The sequence below is a fragment of the Natator depressus genome, chromosome 8 (assembly GCF_965152275.1).
Source record: "Natator depressus isolate rNatDep1 chromosome 8, rNatDep2.hap1, whole genome shotgun sequence".
Classification (NCBI taxonomy): Eukaryota; Metazoa; Chordata; order Testudines; family Cheloniidae; genus Natator; species Natator depressus.
In genome coordinates this window covers 8,256,343-8,274,790 of record NC_134241.1, presented here as the reverse complement: position 1 = coordinate 8,274,790, position 18,448 = coordinate 8,256,343, and the positions used below count along the sequence as shown (strand labels likewise).

Genomic DNA, 18,448 nt, shown 5'->3' with positions numbered 1-18,448 from the left:
TAACTTCTGCATTAAAAGCAGATCTATTTACTTCAGTGTACAGATAGCCCGATACAAAAAAATGCAAGTGTCTAGAGTAAGAGATGTAGTGCTGATTCTGACTTCATCCTAATTATTCAGCAGTGTAACTCCAGTTACTTCAGTGGTGATACCCTGGTTTACACCACTCTAAGAGATATCAGAACTGAGCTTCCTGTTTGTCCTTAATCCGTGAGGGTAGGATTCTAATGTTATGCTGGTGCACAGGAAAGCAGAGCACACAAAAAGGCTCTCAAAACTGCAGCTCCTGCACTCTGGGAAGGGCAGATTTTGCATCAAGTCTCATGAGATGTCACGTGGTGATTCAGCATTTACAGAGGGTGACTAGTAGGGCTGGGGGAATCTAAAAGAGTTCAAGGTTTGGAAAAGTATTTTGGGGGGTTGGCAAAACTACTGTAGATCAGACCATTTTTTCCTGTAATTTAATTCCATGGTTTATTTTCACAGTGTTTTAATTAAAAACTATGCTGGAGGCTGCCGGAGGGCCTCACTCTTGAGGTGGGGGGCAGTGACCGCGCCCTGTCACTGTGGTAGGGCAGCTGGCGCAGGCCAAGATTGCAGTGCCAGTTGTCAATCAGTGCCTCCCTGCCTCTCCCCATCCCCAGTCCTGGGAGCCAGGGCTTGGGTGGGTGGGATCCGGCAGCTGCGGGTGCAGGGAGGGACCCATTGGGATGCGGAGCCAGCTCTTTCTGAGATGCTACATCTGCTTCATAAAAATCCTGGACATTTCCTCTAATTTGAGAAATCCGTGTGGACAGAGGAAATGTCTGGGAAAACCTGGACGTATGGTAACCCTAGCTGTGAGGGACGCATTATGCTTTGTGTATGTTAGGTTTGAGAAACATTAATGTGTTTTTAAAGTGCCTGCCACAATGGGACCCCGATCATTACTGGGGCTTTTGGGCATTATTACGATACAAATAATAATAATAGCCCTTGTACTTTTGCAGGTGTTATCAGAGGTAAGTTACCCGCAGATAAATTTGACAGGATCTGTAGAAAACGGTGAGTGGTTTTCTGTATTACGCCACTCTTAATAAAAGCAACCACAGTGAGGAAAAAGTCACAGGTGGACTCATTTATGTAGTTGTATGAAGTTTCCTGGCATAGGATCTTTATTAATGCTTGTTATGCAATGGGCAGCCTGCTTTACTAAAAGTCACTGCTTCTGATTTCAGAGGAATTTCAAGGAACCTATTGGTAGCAACGGTCATGTAATCAACAATGTGACTATTAGCCCTGTTGTACTATTAGCCATTTCAAACAGAGTTTTGAAGCATGCCCTTTGTCGTACATGTACAATATCACACAACTGTATAACACCTGCTTTCTCAAACTCATTTAAAATGGGCCACCAAGAGCCCTCAGTCACAATCTCTAGCTACAAGAAACCTGAACTGGATTTGAATCACCTACATAGGATATCAAAGCTCATGGACCTAAGCCATTTTTAGGGCACAATGCAAGATGCAGCTTTTTCATCTGACATTTCAGCTACCACAATTTGTTGATCCATCCAGTCCACTCAAACATCTTTATGATCACTGAAAAGTATTGATACAAAAACCTCTTCTTGCTGAAGTTTTCCCTATTCATTATCTCTGGGGGACTGGGCAGAAGCCTGGAGGAGAGGGGGAGAAAGAGGTCAGATAGACTCATAAACATAAGGTCAGAAGGGACCATCATAATCATCTATTCTGACCTACTGCACATTTCAGGCCACAGAACCTTGCCCACTCACTCCTGTGATAGACCCCTAAACTCTGGCTGAGTTACTGAAGTCCTCAAATCATGTTTTAAAGATGTCAATGTTGTATCAGTTGCAGTGGGGAGGTTGCCTTCTACTCCATGCTCTTCCTCAGGTGGGACATCAGAAGTCCTATCAAGCCATTTATAGGACACTGAGATGCAGCTGATCCATCTGGCTTTTTAGTTGTATGACTGTTGCCAACAGCAGACATAAAGTGGCTGGGGGGCAATCCATTTATTGCCTATTTGGGTACAGCATTAATACCTGTTTTTTATTTTGTAATGTCAAGCAGAAACCATGGTGGAGGGCATGGCCACTCAAATCTTTGTAGTCCAAAAACCTCCCCAAAAGAAAAATCCCCCTCCCACAACAGCCACATAATTGTTCTAGTCTCTTTCTCCAAGCAGCACCATCAGCATTACACACATTTCCTTGCAGGGTAACCCAAGAGACAGTGAGATTGAATGACTTCCCCCATGGTCACACAGCAAGTCTGTGGACACAACCCATGAATCAGGACTCCCAGCCCCCTTTTCTAATCACCAAATGACACTTTTTCATTTCCCCCTGTGAAGGAACCCTTCCTCCTGCAAGTCTTTATTCAGTGTCATGAGGAAAAATAATAATGAGAGCGCACAATCTAGACAAAACTTGGAAGTCAAATTCTGAACTCAGATGTGAAGAGGTGCACCCCACACCATTGTGCTGAAACAAATGTGCAATGGTGGACATTCTGGAAATATAAGACAATGTACATTGCAAAACTGAGATAAGAATCTGGCATTCCGTATGTAAATACCAGGTTAGTATTTTGATTTACCTCAGTCTGTGTGAGAGCACAGTGGATATAATTAAGTCCAAGTTAGTTGCTTATGATCCAAATTTAAAACATTTCACAGCACAGATGTGTTGGCTTGGCAAGAAACTAGTTAGCTTAGTATTACAGATCCCTATCTCATCTTTGACTGTAACTTTGGCTTTAGAGAGGTCATAGACTTTTTGCTGGCTGCTAGATCAATTGCTTTGTTCCTTCCTTAGGCTTTTTTGAAGTCCAGCTTTTGCCTACAAACTACAATACTGAGATGTTTCTCCAAACAATATAAACTAAGTTTTGACTGAAGGAGTCTAGTTCGCATTATGATCTCAAGCTATCACAAAGTCTTATTGCAAAGTCTATTCACAGTATAACACAGTAAAGTAACCCACTTCAATTATTTTTCATAGAGAAGGTGATGGTGCCGTCTTAATGCACTAGAGAAAGAGGACTAGGTGAACCTCAGAAGTTTGGTTTAGGAAAGCCTTCAAAAGTTTGGATGCCTCTCAGAATCTGATCCTAATTACCCATGTTTTCTGCCCTCCATCATGCAAACTGTGTTATCACCATCCCTCAACAGTCCTTACACAATGAGCTGTTGAGACCAGGTCTATGGGTAGAAGGCCCTGTAGCCTGCTACCCACTCCACTGCCAGGGTCTCTCTTTCGGGCACAGCCATAAGCCACTCTTCCAGAAAGCTAATGGGGAGTGGCTGAGAAACCCACAGTTCCCGCAAGGGTGAACATATGTGGGAAGTCAGTGTGCCTCACTCTCATCCTATTCTTGAGCAAGAGGATCTGAAAACACCCTGCCAGTGCAAGCTGCAGTTGCTGGAATGACCCTTTAAAGTTTAAAATACTTTACTAGTATTTAACATTCCTACCCACCTCCATCTTAGGCACTTGTATGGTTCTCACCACTGTAATACCCAAGTGCCTCACAATTTGCTATGTATTTATCCTCACACACCCCTGTGAGATACGGGAAGTGTGTCACAGGGAGCCTGAGTGATTTGCCCAAGGTCACATAGGAAGTCGGTGGTGGAGAAGGGAATTGAACCTGGGTCGCTTGAGTCACAGGCTACTGCACTAACAACGGAACCATCCTTCTTCTCTACTTATAGATCTAATGCTGTAATTCCTGGAGGCCTCGGTGAGGTTGGGGCCCTACTCTGCTAGGCCCTTGTAAGTGGGATGAGCCAGTCTCATATCTCCATTCTTCAACAGAATGAGGAAGTTCTTTATCAGAAATTTAAGAACCTGGAAAAGGGCATGGGCCAGGTTCATGTTTTAGATGGAGACAGGCCTGAACCATAATCCCATATTTAGACTGTGAGCTCTTTGAAGCAGGCACTATCTATTACTCTGTGTTTGTATAGGGTCTGGCACAATGGGGCCCCACTCTCAATTGTCCCTTATGAATAACCATAATAAACATGATTAATAGTAACAATGATAACACTGAAACATCTCCATACATAAAGAAAGTTCAGATCTGGATGCAAACTTTGTGTTTAGGGCTCATGTTTAGATCTGGGATAAACTCAGCTAGCATCTGGTCAATGCCAACTTTCTATTCAGAAAAAGAAAAGGAGTACTTGTGGCACCTTAGAGACAGTCTCTAAGGTGCCACAAGTACTCCTTTTCTTTTTGCGAATACAGACTAACACGGCTGTTACTCTGAAACCTTTCTATTCAGACTGGTACTAGCTGCCTGGGAGCTTCAAAGACTGTCCAAGATGCGGAAGGCTGTTGCTGGTGAGAGGTGATGATGAGAATGAGTACTTCAAAACAACCTGATACGTTTGTCTAGACATCACAGCCTTTGACTGAAGGTCTTATTTGATCTGAACTTTGGGAGGTTTGCTCATCACTATAAGCTACCAGTTTGATTCATGGGAAAAGACTAGGCATTAGCAATAATGGGAAGTGCACATCTAATCCAGCCTTCATACTGTTGAAAATTACACCTGAAAGCCACCATAGAAATGAGTGAAACTTCTAAGAGTTCAGTAAACAACATTTCCCAATAAATCTGTCGGATGTCAAATTGCACACACAACTTTTGCTGAAATTTAGCAACAAAGATACTAAAAAAAATTGACTGAGGCACAGTCAAAATCTATATTTTCCCCGGTTCAAAAGTATTGATTCTTAGAATACTGTGAACGATGAGTTAACATCTAAGCACGCATTCAAAGCACACATGAGCTCTAATTTAAATATTGTTAATTAAAATCTGGGTGTATAGCATTAGATCTACATTTACTACATGCATAATTATTAAGAATTAGCTCCAACTTAAAGAGTATGGGTTGAAATAAATTACTTGAAATAATGGACACTTGTGTATACAGATTATTTAATTTTAAAAAAATGCACACCTTTTTCTTTAAGTATTACTGAAGTATCCTCCCTCCCCTAAAAATGCTACCCAGTTTAATAAATGCAATTCTGCTTACAGAGTACACTATTATTTAAAAGGGTTCAATCATCATCTTTTCCAACAGCTTGAATCAGACACACTTTGCAGGCTTTCATCTTTTTGTCAGTTAAAAATGATGACTTTTCTGCCCTTTCCATTCATTTAGGACTTTCTATTCTGTATTGGAATATTTTCACCTTCCATCCTCCAAAGCTACAAAAGTTAAATTCTCACATATGATAGCCATATAATGTACATCCTATTAAAGACAAAGGATCACATATTCAAAAGCCACTAATGGTCAGATTTTCGAAAGTATTTGTGAACCTAAGGAAGTAAATAGGTACCCTAGTGAGATTTTCAAAAGCCCCAAGGCACCTAACTCCCAGTGATTTCTTTTCATGAGAATTAGGCACCTAGGCGTGTCTGAAAATCCCATGAGGAGCCTATTTGCAATGTTAGGCACCCAAATACCTTTAAAAATCTCACCCGTAGGAGCCTAAGTCTCACTGTAAGTCAATAGGACTTAGGCTCCTAACATTTCATAAAGGCTGAACTCAGCAATGTATGCAGATTTCACTCAAATTCTTCCCAAAAAGTTGTAATAAGGAGACATGCCAACATCACAGAATGAGATGCCTGAAGCAAGGTTTCAGCATGGGGAATGAGATAAATACATTAGGGTAAAGAGAGAAAATAGGACCTCAATGGGCAAGGATATAATCATTGTGACAAAAGATACAGAAGTTACACAGAAACGGAAAAACTACTTTGTGAGAGTATTCATGAGAGACAAAGGCTCTGTGCAGGAGAAATCAGATATGCTACTTATCTATCAAATCCCAGGAGACAGATTGTGTAAATCTACAAATATTTGGAACCTAGCTATAAAATACCCTCCATGGCAATTTTGAGATGGTGTTGAGAGTAGGGTCAAGTTCTGAGGTGAGCTTGAGACTTAACCCAGAGGTTCAGGGTGGGTGGCAATGACCCTTAAGAGCTGATATGTTGAAAAATCTCACCAGGTTACCTGATCTCCTGAGACTTCAGCAGTCTTGAATGATAGAAATCAGATATTTTAACTAGATTTCTGCTATCTTGGGCTGCATCTCATCCAGAAAACAGCATCTTCAGTTTTGGATGTGAACCCACACTCAAAACTGGAGTGTGGAGGAATTGGATCTAGAGGTTGAAACTCTCCTTATCACCAAAATTCAAAGTCCAGTTCAGAAAAATGGCTGCTGAGACTACATTTTTAAGGACAGATTACCCCCCTTGCATGGTCAGCAGAAATGGGCAGTGGAAGCACGGCTTAAACCTTGAAAACATTTTGTAATCAAATTATGAAATGGTTTGAGACCCCTTGGCACAAATGGCACTTTCTGGGTGTCACCAATGTCAAAACCATTACAGTTTAATAATTAAACACTCAGTTCTTCTTCCCTTATTTTCATGTAGTATGTAATTTCTATTTCACAATAAACAATAAGACTCTCCAGACAATCAATTTTGCCTAGTGTACTTTAAACACCTCCCCAAGACATAGAGAAAACAATGGCAAAAGGAGATGGATTAATAGAATCTCTGACATTTGTAGTCTTCACTTGAGAAATGAGAGTATCATCCACACCCTCATGTAGACTATATAGTAAGAAGATATTTCAAGATACTATTCAATCACTTCTGCTTTCTTTCAAGGAGTCGGGTGCCCCATCATAAATAGCAATATTACATACTGTTGTATACAACAGCACAACTGCTACAACAATAAATCTGAAGTTAACTTGTGTCACCGATATATGGACTCAGTCTTTTGAGGTAGAGATCGCATCTTGCAAGAGAATGTCCTACATGGTAGAAACCACACTACTGTGTACAGGAGAAATGGCAAGGGTACGAGGCTGCTACTGAGGGGCTCTATAAAGTGAAAACTGCAGTATTTGCTTAAAAGACTGCACTGAAAAGGCTTAAACTATTTTGTGGGGCGGTTCCAACGTGTTAATGGAAACAAGAGATTTTGTATGTGGAAATGTTTGGAGCCTGAAAATGAGGTGGCAAATGGCCTTCTCCACTCTGTTGAAACTCTCAGAGCTTAGCCAGGCTATGACTAGCTGCAGCCCAAAGTGTGAAAAATCGTTTGGCATTTATCACCATTAGTTATGGCCGGTCTGTGACTTCATTTCCAAATTATGGGGAAAAAAATCAAAGTAGCTGTTCAGGTCATTCCAGACACCCCAACCCCTGGTTTTTCCTCCCTTTATGGACTTTTAGGTGTCGATATTGACCTGTCACTTAGCCAGCGTAAAACAGATTTACTGAATAAGTCATTACACTGGGCTTGAAAAAAATATTGGTTGATTGGGTTGGCATTGGGGGCCCCACCCTACCTCACAGAAAAAGGTTGGACACCCTTCTGCTAATGCCCTTTGCATAAGGTATAACCTAACAAAAAAGGGAAAAGTAACCTTGTTTGGGGTCCCTTCTTTCCATGTTTATGGTAAGGTGAGTTATCACAGGGATTTAGACTTCAGGAATCAGTTCATCGTGGAGAATTCAACTGCACTGATTATTTTGTAAGCCATGGGTTTTAACTTCTTCAATTGTCCTGTTGTCTTACAGTAAACACTTCCACCCAACTCACATTGGTCTTTAGTTCATACTTTATAGCTTGTTATTGGAGGAAGCTAACACCACATATATTCATAACTCTAAATGTGTGTATGCACTTACATGACCCGTGGAAGGGACTGTCCTAAGGGCTTGTTAAATTGTTATATGTTTTTCAATACATGCTTTCTGCCCTGTTTCACATCTTTAGTTTCACATGATGTTCTATTTCAGTGGGTTGTTTTCTCATTGATATTGATGGCAGAGTATCTTTATGTCTCTTTATTTGAAAAACATAAGTAAATAATGCCCACACTTGAGATATCACTGAGCAAGGGACAGGTTGTTTGGTCTGTCTTATTTTTTTGTATTCATTTTTTATCAGGGTCAGATTACATTTTTATTCCCCCTGTTTGAAAATATCAGCCACCAGCATTTCAACCGCCTTGTCATCTACACCTGTGCTGATCTAGATTTGATGACACCACGTTAATATACTCCAGAACTCCTGCCATTGATACCATAGATGGTGGGGTCCTGGGATAGCACTGCAATGGGAAATGTGAATAAAAATTTTAGTATAGACACAACGTAGGCATGGTTTAGCTGGTTTTTTTTTGTTCTGAATGGTTGTTTGGGTAAATTTATTCTATGCGATGTTTCTATTGCTTGTGGAATGAAATGTTTTTGTCTAAAGGATATTTTCTGCCAAATTCTCAATTGCTGCATTTCCTGATTTGTTCTGTATCCAGTCCTTTCTGTTTAAACATCAGTAGTTTGGTCCTTCTCCCAGTAAAGTTAATGGCAAAACTCCCACTGACTTCAGTGGGATTAGGACTGAGCCCAAATCTGTTATGTTATTTTGGGTCCAACTCCTTATATTATTTGAAAGCCATCAGTCTTCCTTTCTTATACAAACAGAGACAAATTACAGAGTCCACACATTTGTCTAGTTTTTCATCCTGTAGTGACCTTCCCTCTTAAGGACGGTCTATATTTTAATGCCATATTTCTGCTAATTTTTTACAGTACATTGCAGTTTGCATTGCAGCATACATTAATGGCACTCTGAATAAATACATTTCTCCTCCTAAATTCTCTAAGAGTATTGTTCTATTGTATATTTGCTTTCACTTATTACCTTTCCTTTGGAGTCTATCACCCAATCAAATAGTTTGGCAGCATCTACTTTCTCTTCACCCTTCAGTCACTTTTTTGACCATATCAGGTGTGGCCAAAGCATTTAGTATGCTGTCTCTTGCCTTTTCTGAGAAGGTATTAACAGAATTATTTCGGGGGGTGGAGGGGTTGAATTAAAGAAATAAAGCAACTAATTATGGGTATCTTGGCTAAATTATAAATAAGGGTGGACGTGCATGGCATTTAAACGGTGGCATTTAAATGTCATAGGCCGCAGAACTGGGGGTTGGTGGCACCTGGGCCACAGCCCAACTCCCACTTTTTCGCTGGGCCAAACCTCATGCACCAAGTCGCAATGCCACTCACTCAGATTTGGAGGGGATGTGTGGAGGGGCTCATGGGTCAAGGGGAGGGGTGCCTGAGAGGGGAAGACGAGGGTCAGGTGGTGGGGGGCAAATCAGTCTCCTGCCCACACATGTTTTCAGTGGTGCTCTGCAGCCCCTGGTAAATATCAAGCAGGAAATCAGTTTCTGGGGTGGTCTAAAGAGCTGTGACCAAGAAAAATAGAATAAAGATGAGCTAAGAAAATATTTAGGCTGGTTCTCAGGAAAAGTTCCCTGAAAGAACAATCTATTAGCTATTGAAGAGTCTGCTTAAGGAATTGTAACAATAACGAGGAGTCCTTGTGGCACCTTAGAAGTATTCTTAGCTATACATTGGACAGAACCCTCCAGAAAATGCTGACAGAAAAATCCCGCACTGGCAGGGAGATGGAAAAGGGGACCAAGCAGTTCTTTTCTAACTTCTATGATTCTGTATTTTCCTGTATATATTCATTTAGAATATCCCCACTTTGCAATATCTAGAAGCTGTCTTGATAGAGCCTGAAGGTTTCAGTCATGGTTCCTTCTTGTGGGAAGTATGTAGGAATAATAAGGGTGAATGGCAGCATTAAATAAGGACTGCAGATAAGGAAATCAGACCATGCAAGAATGTGAGAATGCACATGGGGAACAGGTATGTGTAAGTTATGCCTGAAAGGAAAACTAGAATGGAATAAAAATTAGTTTTTAATCACTAGATTTAACATACAACATCACTAAATCGCTTTTAATTTTTTTTAAAAGTTAAGAGGGTTCTGTGTGGGGCAACTGGCTACAGGCAGCTCACTGGGTATCCGGTTGCAGGGGGGATCTGGATGCACAGGGGCTTGTTGTGGGGTTCTGGGTGCAATGGTAATGGGACTTTGCAGGGGGATCCAGGTGAAGGTGGTTGGGGCCCAGTGAGGGGGTCTGGGTGAGGGGGGAATAGAGCTCAGCAGGGGGGTCTTGGTGTGGAGGGCTTAGTGGGGGGTCCAGATGCTGGGGGAGCGGAGCTCAGTGGGGTGGGGATCTAGGTGCAGCTGGTTGTGGCTCAATAGGGTGGGAATCCAGGTACAGGTGGCTCGTCAGGGTGGTCCAGCTGCAGGGGGAGTGGGGCTCATCAGGGAAGGTTTTGCGTGTGTGGGGGATGAGGCTCGGCAGGATGATCTGGGTATGATGGGTCTGGATGCACGGGGATTGTACAAATTGGGGAGCAGCTCCCTGTACAGTGATCCCTCCCCCTGCAGCTAAAGGGCGATGGGTGCTGTAAGCACAGGGTTGGGGGAAGAGTTTGCAGAGCTACCTACAGACAGGGGAGAAACCCGGGGGTGGGTCTGAGACAGCCCCAGATGCCAGGCAGGGGAAGAGGAAGTCCTGTCCTCCCCAGCCCAGCCGGAACTAGCAGCTGAGCCTGGCGCAGGATAGAAGCCACCAGCCGGGTCTTCCCCAGTCCCGCCCCTGCCCCACAGTGATCTACCTCTCTGCTGGTTGCCCTGGGCACCCGGAACATACTGCTAGGACGGGTCTCATGACCACTCTTGTGGCTTCCCTTTCCTTCCCCTTCAGAAAGCCATTTTTCTCCAGAAAAGCACAGAAATACGTGGGGGACATACATTCTGCGCATGCACAATGGTGCAGAATTCCACCAGGAGTAATATAATTAAGGGGAGAGCAGCCATAACAGAGATTCATAGATTTTAATGCCAGAAGGGACCACTGGGATTATCTAGTTTAATTTCCTGCAAAAGAAAAGCAGAGGACCCCACCCACCACTTCCTGCATCATGTTATGGTTGAGTTGAAGCATATTTTTTCAGAAAGATAGCCAATCATTACTATCACTCCATACTTAGTTATCACCCAATTCAGAAGCGCAGGACCTGGAATGCTTATGGATCACTGTTCTAACTGATAAATCACCCAATGGGATACTGGCGGGGGTCTTTTAGAGACCACCAAAATCAGACTAGAAAACAGAATAAGCAGCTCCTTAAACATCTATAATGTGCAGAAAGAAAGACTGCATGATGCGGGACAGATGTTGAAGGTCCCATGATGTCACTGGAAAAATACACTAGGAGTGTCTAAAAATTACAGATGACATTGTCAGATTAGTGTTATATATCTGGACAGTCAGTTTAAAACTTCATGCAGAGATAAGAGTCTCATAATCAAATAACATTTTTAAAAATTATGCTCCCGGCAGAAATATTCCCAGTATTTTGGACTTCCATTCACATTTCAACTTCCACATTCTGCAAAGTGCTAAAAGGTCATCTGGCAAGACATCCAGCCTCTAGAGGTCAGTCTAAACCCCTACCAGTCAAAATCTTTCAGTCAAAGACTAAATATGGCAGTGTCTTCTGTTAAATTCTACTCTATTATATTTAATGGAGACTTGTGTCTATCTTTATCACTACCACATAGGGTTGTCAACTTGCTAATCGCACAAAACTGAAAACCCTTGCCCCACCCTCGCCCCTTCCCCGAGGCCCTACCACTGCCCCTACCCTCCTTGTCCAAGACCCCGCCCCGCTCACTCCATCCTCCTTCCTCTGTTGCTTGCTCTCCCCCACCCTCACTCATTCACTCATTTTTACCAGGCTGAGGCAGGGGGTTGGAGTGTGGGCTCCAGGAGGGAATTTGGGTGTGGGAGGGTACTCAGGGCTGGGGCAGGGGTGTGGGAGGGGGTACAGGCTCTGGGAGGGAGTTTAGGCCCTGAGCCCCATCCCGCACCCAGAGTGCAGGAGGGGATGCAGGCGGCGCTTATCTCAGGCAGCTCCCAGAAGCAGCCGGCGCTTATCTCAGGCAGCTCCCGGAAGCAGCTGGCATGTCCCTTGGCTCCTAGGTGGAGCCGCAGCCAGGCGGTACTGCACACTGCCTCTGCCCACAGCCGCTGCCCCCGCAGCTCCCATTGGTTGTGGTTCCCTGGCTGTCTCTCAGCCTTGGGGCCACAGGGACATGTCGCTACTTCTGGGGAGCCACACAGAGCCGGTAGGGAGCCTGCCAGCCCCGTACCAATTGGACTTTTAACAGCCCGGTCAGTGGTCCTGACCAGAGCCGCTGGGTCCCTTTTCGACCAGGTGTTCCAGTCAAAAAACAGACACCTGGCTATCCTACAACACAACCATACAGAGTCTATTACACTGATAGGATCTAAAAGATTACATATTTAATTAGGCAAACCCAGACATGCCAACAATGGAGCAAAAATTATATCAATTTCAGAAGACTAAGTAGCTTACTGTACATATTTAAATGCAGAGTGAAGAAAGTCTGGTCCAATGGTTGGGTGATTGTCAAGGTATCAAAAGACTGAATCAAATAATTTAAAAAATAAGTTTGCAACCCAATCAACGTTTCTAATCTCTTATTAGAATATAGCTCATAATATCTAGTTTGTCTGTGGGGAACATGGGGTAAGGGAACATACATCCTAAAGCATGATGACTGCTTTTCAGTGCTAGCCACAGAATTCCAAATACCCTTCCATGACTCTAGGCTTGGGTCCAGCATGGCACTGAAGCACAAGCTTACTGAAGCATGTGAATGGTCCCACTGACAGTACTGTTCCCGGCCCCCACTTTTTTATTTTTTATACCTATGTAGAAGCAGCCTGAATTTTTATGTTATTTCCTGTATTGAGAAATATCTATCATGTCCTATTCAAACGGCTAAAGTGAAGTAAATTTAATCTAATTTCATTTTCAGTCCTCAGTGCAGGTAGCAGTAAAGGTATGTCTACACTACGGAATAAGGTCGAATTTATAGAAGTCGGTTTTTTAGAAATCGGTTTTATATATTCAAGTGTGTGTGTCCCCACAGAAGTGCATTAAGTGCATTAACTCGGCGGAGTGCTTCCACAGTACCGAGGCTAGAGTCGACTTCCGGAGCGTTGCACTGTGGGTAGCTATCCCACAGTTCCCGCAGTCTCCGCTGCCCATTGGAATTCTGGGTTGAGATCCCAATGCCTGATGGGGCTGAAACATTGTCGCGGGTGGTTCTGGGTACATATCGTCAGTCCCCCCCTTCCCTCCCTCCCTCCGTGAAAGCAAGGGCAGACAATTGTTTCGCGCCTTTTTTCCTGAGTTACCTGTGCGGACGCCATACCACCGCAAGCATGGAGCCCGCTCAGGTAACCGTCACCGTATGTCTCCTGGGTGCTGGCAGACGCGGCACGGCATTGCTACACAGTAGCAGCAACCCATTGCCTTGTGGCAGCAGACGGTACACTACGACTGGTAGCCGTCCTCGTCATGTCCGAGGTACTCCTGGTCGCCTGTGTGAGGTCGATCAGGAGCGCCTGGGCAGACATGGGCGCAGGGACTAAATTTTTAGTGACTTGACCAGGTCATTCTCTTTAGTCCGGCAGTCAGTCCTATTGAACCGTCTTATGGTGAGCAGGCAGGCAATATGTCCTTCTGCACCGTCTGCTGCCAGCCAAAGATGTAAAAGGTAGATGGAGTGGATCAAAACAAGAAATAGACCAGATTTGTTTGTACTCATTTGCCTCCTCCCCTGTCTAGGGGAATCATTCCTCTAGGTCACACTGCAGTCACTCACAGAGAAGGTGCAGCGAGGTAGATCTAGCCATGTATCAATCAGAGGCCAGGCTAACCTCCTTGTTCCAATAAGAACAATAACTTAGGTGCACCATTTCTTATTGGAACCCTCCGTGAAGTCAACCCTGTAAGCCGTGTCCTCAGTCGCCCCTCCCTGCGTCTGAGCAACGGCAAACAATCGTGCATCTGAGTTGAGAGTGCTGTCCAGAGCAGTCACAATGGAGCACTCTGATTGGGCTAAAACATTGTCGCGGGTGGTTCTGGGTACATATTGTTCGGCCCCCGTTCCCTCCCTCCCTCCGTGAAGGCAAGGGCAGACAATTGTTTCGCGCCTTTTTTCCGGAGTTACCTGTGCGGACGCCATACCACCGCAAGCATGGAGCCCGCTCAGGTAACCGTCACCGTATGTCTCCTGGTTGCTGGCAGACGCGGTACGGCATTGCTACACAGTAGCAGCAACCCATTGCCTTTTGGCAGCAGACGGTACAGTACGACTGGTAGCCGTCCTCGTCATGTCCGAGGTGTTCCTGGTCGCCTGTGTGAGGTCGATCAGGAGCGCCTGGGCAGACATGGGCGCAGGGACTAAATCTTTAGTGACTTGACCAGGTCATTTTTTTTAGTCCGGCAGTCAGTCCTATTGAACCGTCTTATGGTGAGCAGGCAGGCAATATGGATTGCTAGCAGTCCTATTGCACCGTCTTCTGCCGAGCAGCCATGAGATGTGGATGGCTTGCAGTCCTTCTGCACCGTCTGCTGCTAGCCAAAGATGTAAAAGATAGATGGAGTGGATCAAAACAAGAAATAGACCAGATTTGTTTTGTACTCATTTGCCTTCTCCCCTGTCTAGGGGACTCATTCCTCTAGGTCACACTGCAGTCACTCACAGAGAAGGTGCAGCGAGGTAGATCTAGCCATGTATCAATCGGAGGCCAGGCTAACCTCCTTGTTCCAATAAGAACAATAACTTAGGTGCACCATTTCTTATTGGAACCCTCCGTGAAGTCCTGCCTGAACTACTCCTTGATGTAAAGCCACCCCCTTTGTGGATTTTAGCCTCCTGAAGCCAACCCTGTAAGCCGTGTCGTCAGTCGCCCCTCCCTCCGTCAGAGCAAAGGCAGACAATCATTCCGCGCCTTTTTTCTGTGCGGACGCCATACCAAGGCAAGCATGGAGTCCGCTCAGCTCACTTTGGCAATTAGGAGCACATTAAACACCACACGCATTATCCAGCAGTATATGCAGCACCAGAACCTGGCAAAGCGCTACCGGGCGAGGAGGCGACGTCAGCGCAGTCACGTGAGTGATCAGGACATGGACACAGATTTCTCTGAAAGCATGGGCCCTGCCAATGCATGCATAATGGTGTTAATGGGGCAGGTTCATGCTGTGGAACACCGATTCTGGGCTCGGGAAACAAGCACAGACTGGTGGGACCGCATAGTGTTGCAGGTCTGGGACGATTCCCAGTGGCTGCGAAACTTTCGCATGCGTAAGGGCACTTTCATGGAACTTTGTGACTTGCTTTCCCCTGCCCTGAAGCACATGAATACCAAGATGAGAGCAGCCCTCACAGTTGAGAAGCGAGTGGCGATAGCCCTGTGGAAGCTTGCAACGCCAGACAGCTACCGGTCAGTTGGGAATCAATTTGGAGTGGGCAAATCTACTGTGGGGGCTGCTGTGATGCAAGTAGCCCACGCAATCAAAGATCTGCTGATATCAAGGGTAGTGACCCTGGGAAATGTGCAGGTCATAGTGGATGGCTTTGCTGCAATGGGATTCCCTAACTGTGGTGGGGCCATAGACGGAACCCATATCCCTATCTTGGCACCGGAGCACCAAGCCGGCGAGTACATAAACCGCAAGGGGTACTTTTCAATAGTGCTGCAAGCTCTGGTGGATCACAAGGGACGTTTCACCAACATCAACGTGGGATGGCCGGGAAAGGTACATGACGCTCGCATCTTCAGGAACTCTGGTCTGTTTCAAAAGCTTCAAGAAGGGACTTTATTCCCAGACCAGAAAATAACTGTTGGTGATGTTGAAATGCCTATATGTATCCTTGGGGACCCAGCCTACCCCTTAATGCCATGGCTCATGAAGCCGTACACAGGCAGCCTGGACAGCAGTCAGGAGCTGTTCAACTACAGGCTGAGCAAGTGCAGAATGGTGGTAGAATGTGCATTTGGACGTTTAAAGGCGCGCTGGCGCGGTTTACTGACTCGCTTAGACCTCAGCGAAACCAATATTCCCACTGTTATTACTGCTTGCTGTGTGCTCCACAATATCTGTGAGAGTAAGGGGGAGACGTTTATGGCGGGGTGGGAGGTTGAGGCAAATCGCCTGGCTGCTGGTTATGCGCAGCCAGTCACCAGGGCGGTTAGAAGAGCACAGGAGGGTGCGGTACGCATCAGAGAGGCTTTGAAAACCAGTTTCATGACTGGCCAGGCTACGGTGTGAAAGTTCTGTTTGTTTCTCCTTGATGAAACCCCCCGCCCCTTGGTTCACTCTACTTCCTTGTAAGCTAACCACCCTCCCCTCCTCCCTTTGATCACCGCTTGCAGAGGCAATAAAGTCATTGTTGCTTCACATTCATGCATTCTTTATTCATTCATCACACAAATAGGGGGATGACTACCCAGGTAGCCCAGGAGGGGTGGTGGAGGAGGGAAGGAAAATGCCATACAGCACTTTAAAAGTTTACAACTTTAAAATTTATAAAATGACAGCCTTCTTTTTTTGGGGCAATCCTCTGTGGTGGAGTGGCTGGTTGGCCGGTGGCCACCCCACCGCGTTCTTGGGCGTCTGGGTGTGGAGGCTATGGAACTTGGGGAGGAGGGCGGTTGATTACACAGGGGCTGTAGTGGCAGTCTGTGCTCCAGCTGCCTTTGCTGCAGCTCAACCATACACTGGAGCATACTGGTTTGGTCCTCCAGCAGCCTCAGCATTGAATCCTGCCTCCTCTTATCACGCTGTCGCCACATTCGAGCTTCAGCCCTCTCTTCAGCCCGCCACTTACTCTCTTCAGCCCGCCACTTACTCTCTTCAGCCCGCCACCTCTCCTCCTGGTCATTTTGTGCTTTCCTGCAGTCTGACATTATTTGCCTCCACGCATTCGTCTGTGCTCTGTCAGTGTGGGAGGACAGCATGAGCTCGGAGAACATTTCATCTCGAGTGCGTTTTTTTTTCTTTCTAATCTTCACTAGCCTCTGGGAAGGAGAAGATCCTGTGATCATTGAAACACATGCAGCTGGTGGAGAAAAGAAAAGGGACAGCGGTATTTAAAAAGACACATTTTATAAAACACTGGCTACACTCTTTCAGGGTAAACCTTGCTGTTAACATTACATATATAGCACATGTGCTTTCGTTACAAGGTCGCATTTTGCCTCCCCCCACCGCGTGGCTACCCCTTCAACCCTCCCCCCTCCCTGTGGCTAACAGCGGGGAACATTTCTGTTCAGCCGCAGGCAAACAGCCCAGCAGGAATGGGCTCCTCTGAGTGTCCCCTGAAGAAAAGCACCCTATTTCAACCAGGTGACCATGGATTATATCTCACTCTCCTGAGGATAACACACGAACGGATGTTGCTTGAACGCCAGCAAACATACACTGCAATGCTTTGTTGTACAATGATTCCCGAGTACGTGTTACTGGCCTGGAGTGGTATAGTGTCCTACCATGAAGGACGCAATAAGTCTGCCCTCCCCAGAAACCTTTTGCAAAGGCTTTGGGAGTATATCCAGGAGAGCCGCGAATGCCAGGGCAAAGTAATCCTTTCACATGCTTGCTTTTAAACCATATATAGTATTTTAAAAGGTACACTCACCGGAGGTCCCTTCTCCGCCTGCTGGGTCCAGGAGGCAGCCTTGGGTGGGTTCAGGGGGTACTGGCTCCAGGTCCAGGGTGAGAAACAGTTCCTGGCTGTCGGGAAAACCGGTTTCTCCGCTTGCTTGCTGTGAGCTATCTACAACCTCCTCCTCATCATCATCTTCTTCGTCCCCAAAACCTGCTTCCGTATTGCCTCCATCTCCATTGAAGGAGTCAAACAACACGGCTGGGGTAGTGGTGGCTGAACCCCCTAAAATGGCATGCAGCTCATCATAGAAGCGGCATGTTTGGGGCTCTGACCCGGAGCGGCCGTTCGCCTCTCTGGTTTTCTGGTAGGCTTGCCTCAGCTCCTTCAGTTTCACGCGGCACTGCTTCGGGTCCCTGTTATGGCCTCTGTCCTTCATGCCCTGGGAGATCTTGAAAACGGTTTTGGCATTTCGAAAACTGGAACGGAGTTCTGATAGCACGGATTCCTCTCCCCATACAGTGATCAGATCCCGTACCTCCCGTTCGGTCCATGCTGGAGCTCTTTTGCGATTCTGAGACTCCATCATGGTCACCTCTGCTGATGAGCTCTGCATGGTCACCTGCAGCTTGCCACGCTGGCCAAACAGGAAATGAGATTCAAAAGTTCGCGGTTCTTTTCCTGTCTACCTGGCCAGTGCATCTGAGTTGAGAGTGCTGTCCAGAGCGGTCAAAATGGAGCACTCTGGGATAGCTCCCGGAGGCCAATACCGTCGAATTGTGTCCACAGTACCCCAAATTCGACCCGGCAAGGCCGATTTAAGTGCTAATCCACTTGTCAGGGGTGGAGTAAGGAAATCGATTTTAAGAGCCCTTTAAGTCGAAATAAAGGGCTTCATCGTGTGGACGGGTGCAGGTTTACATCGATTTAATGCTGCTAAATTCGACCTAAAGTCCTA

At 45.6% G+C, this 18,448-nt stretch overlaps 2 protein-coding genes across 3 annotated transcripts in view; both read right to left on the bottom strand.

The window, feature by feature from the left end:
* The window catches only part of ADAMTS2 (ADAM metallopeptidase with thrombospondin type 1 motif 2), a 264,054-nt gene that overhangs the window by 62,043 nt on the left and 183,563 nt on the right, over window positions 1-18,448 (bottom strand). The window lies entirely within an intron of this gene.
* LOC141992628 (uncharacterized) lies at window positions 1,534-18,443 on the bottom strand. The gene is made up of 3 exons (XM_074961969.1): window positions 17,524-18,443; window positions 16,485-16,944; window positions 1,534-1,660 (listed from the first exon to the last, which is right to left on the bottom strand). Exons 1-3 carry the CDS (start codon window positions 18,104-18,106, stop codon window positions 1,534-1,536), a joined length of 1,170 nt encoding a protein of 389 aa, XP_074818070.1. The 5' UTR covers window positions 18,107-18,443.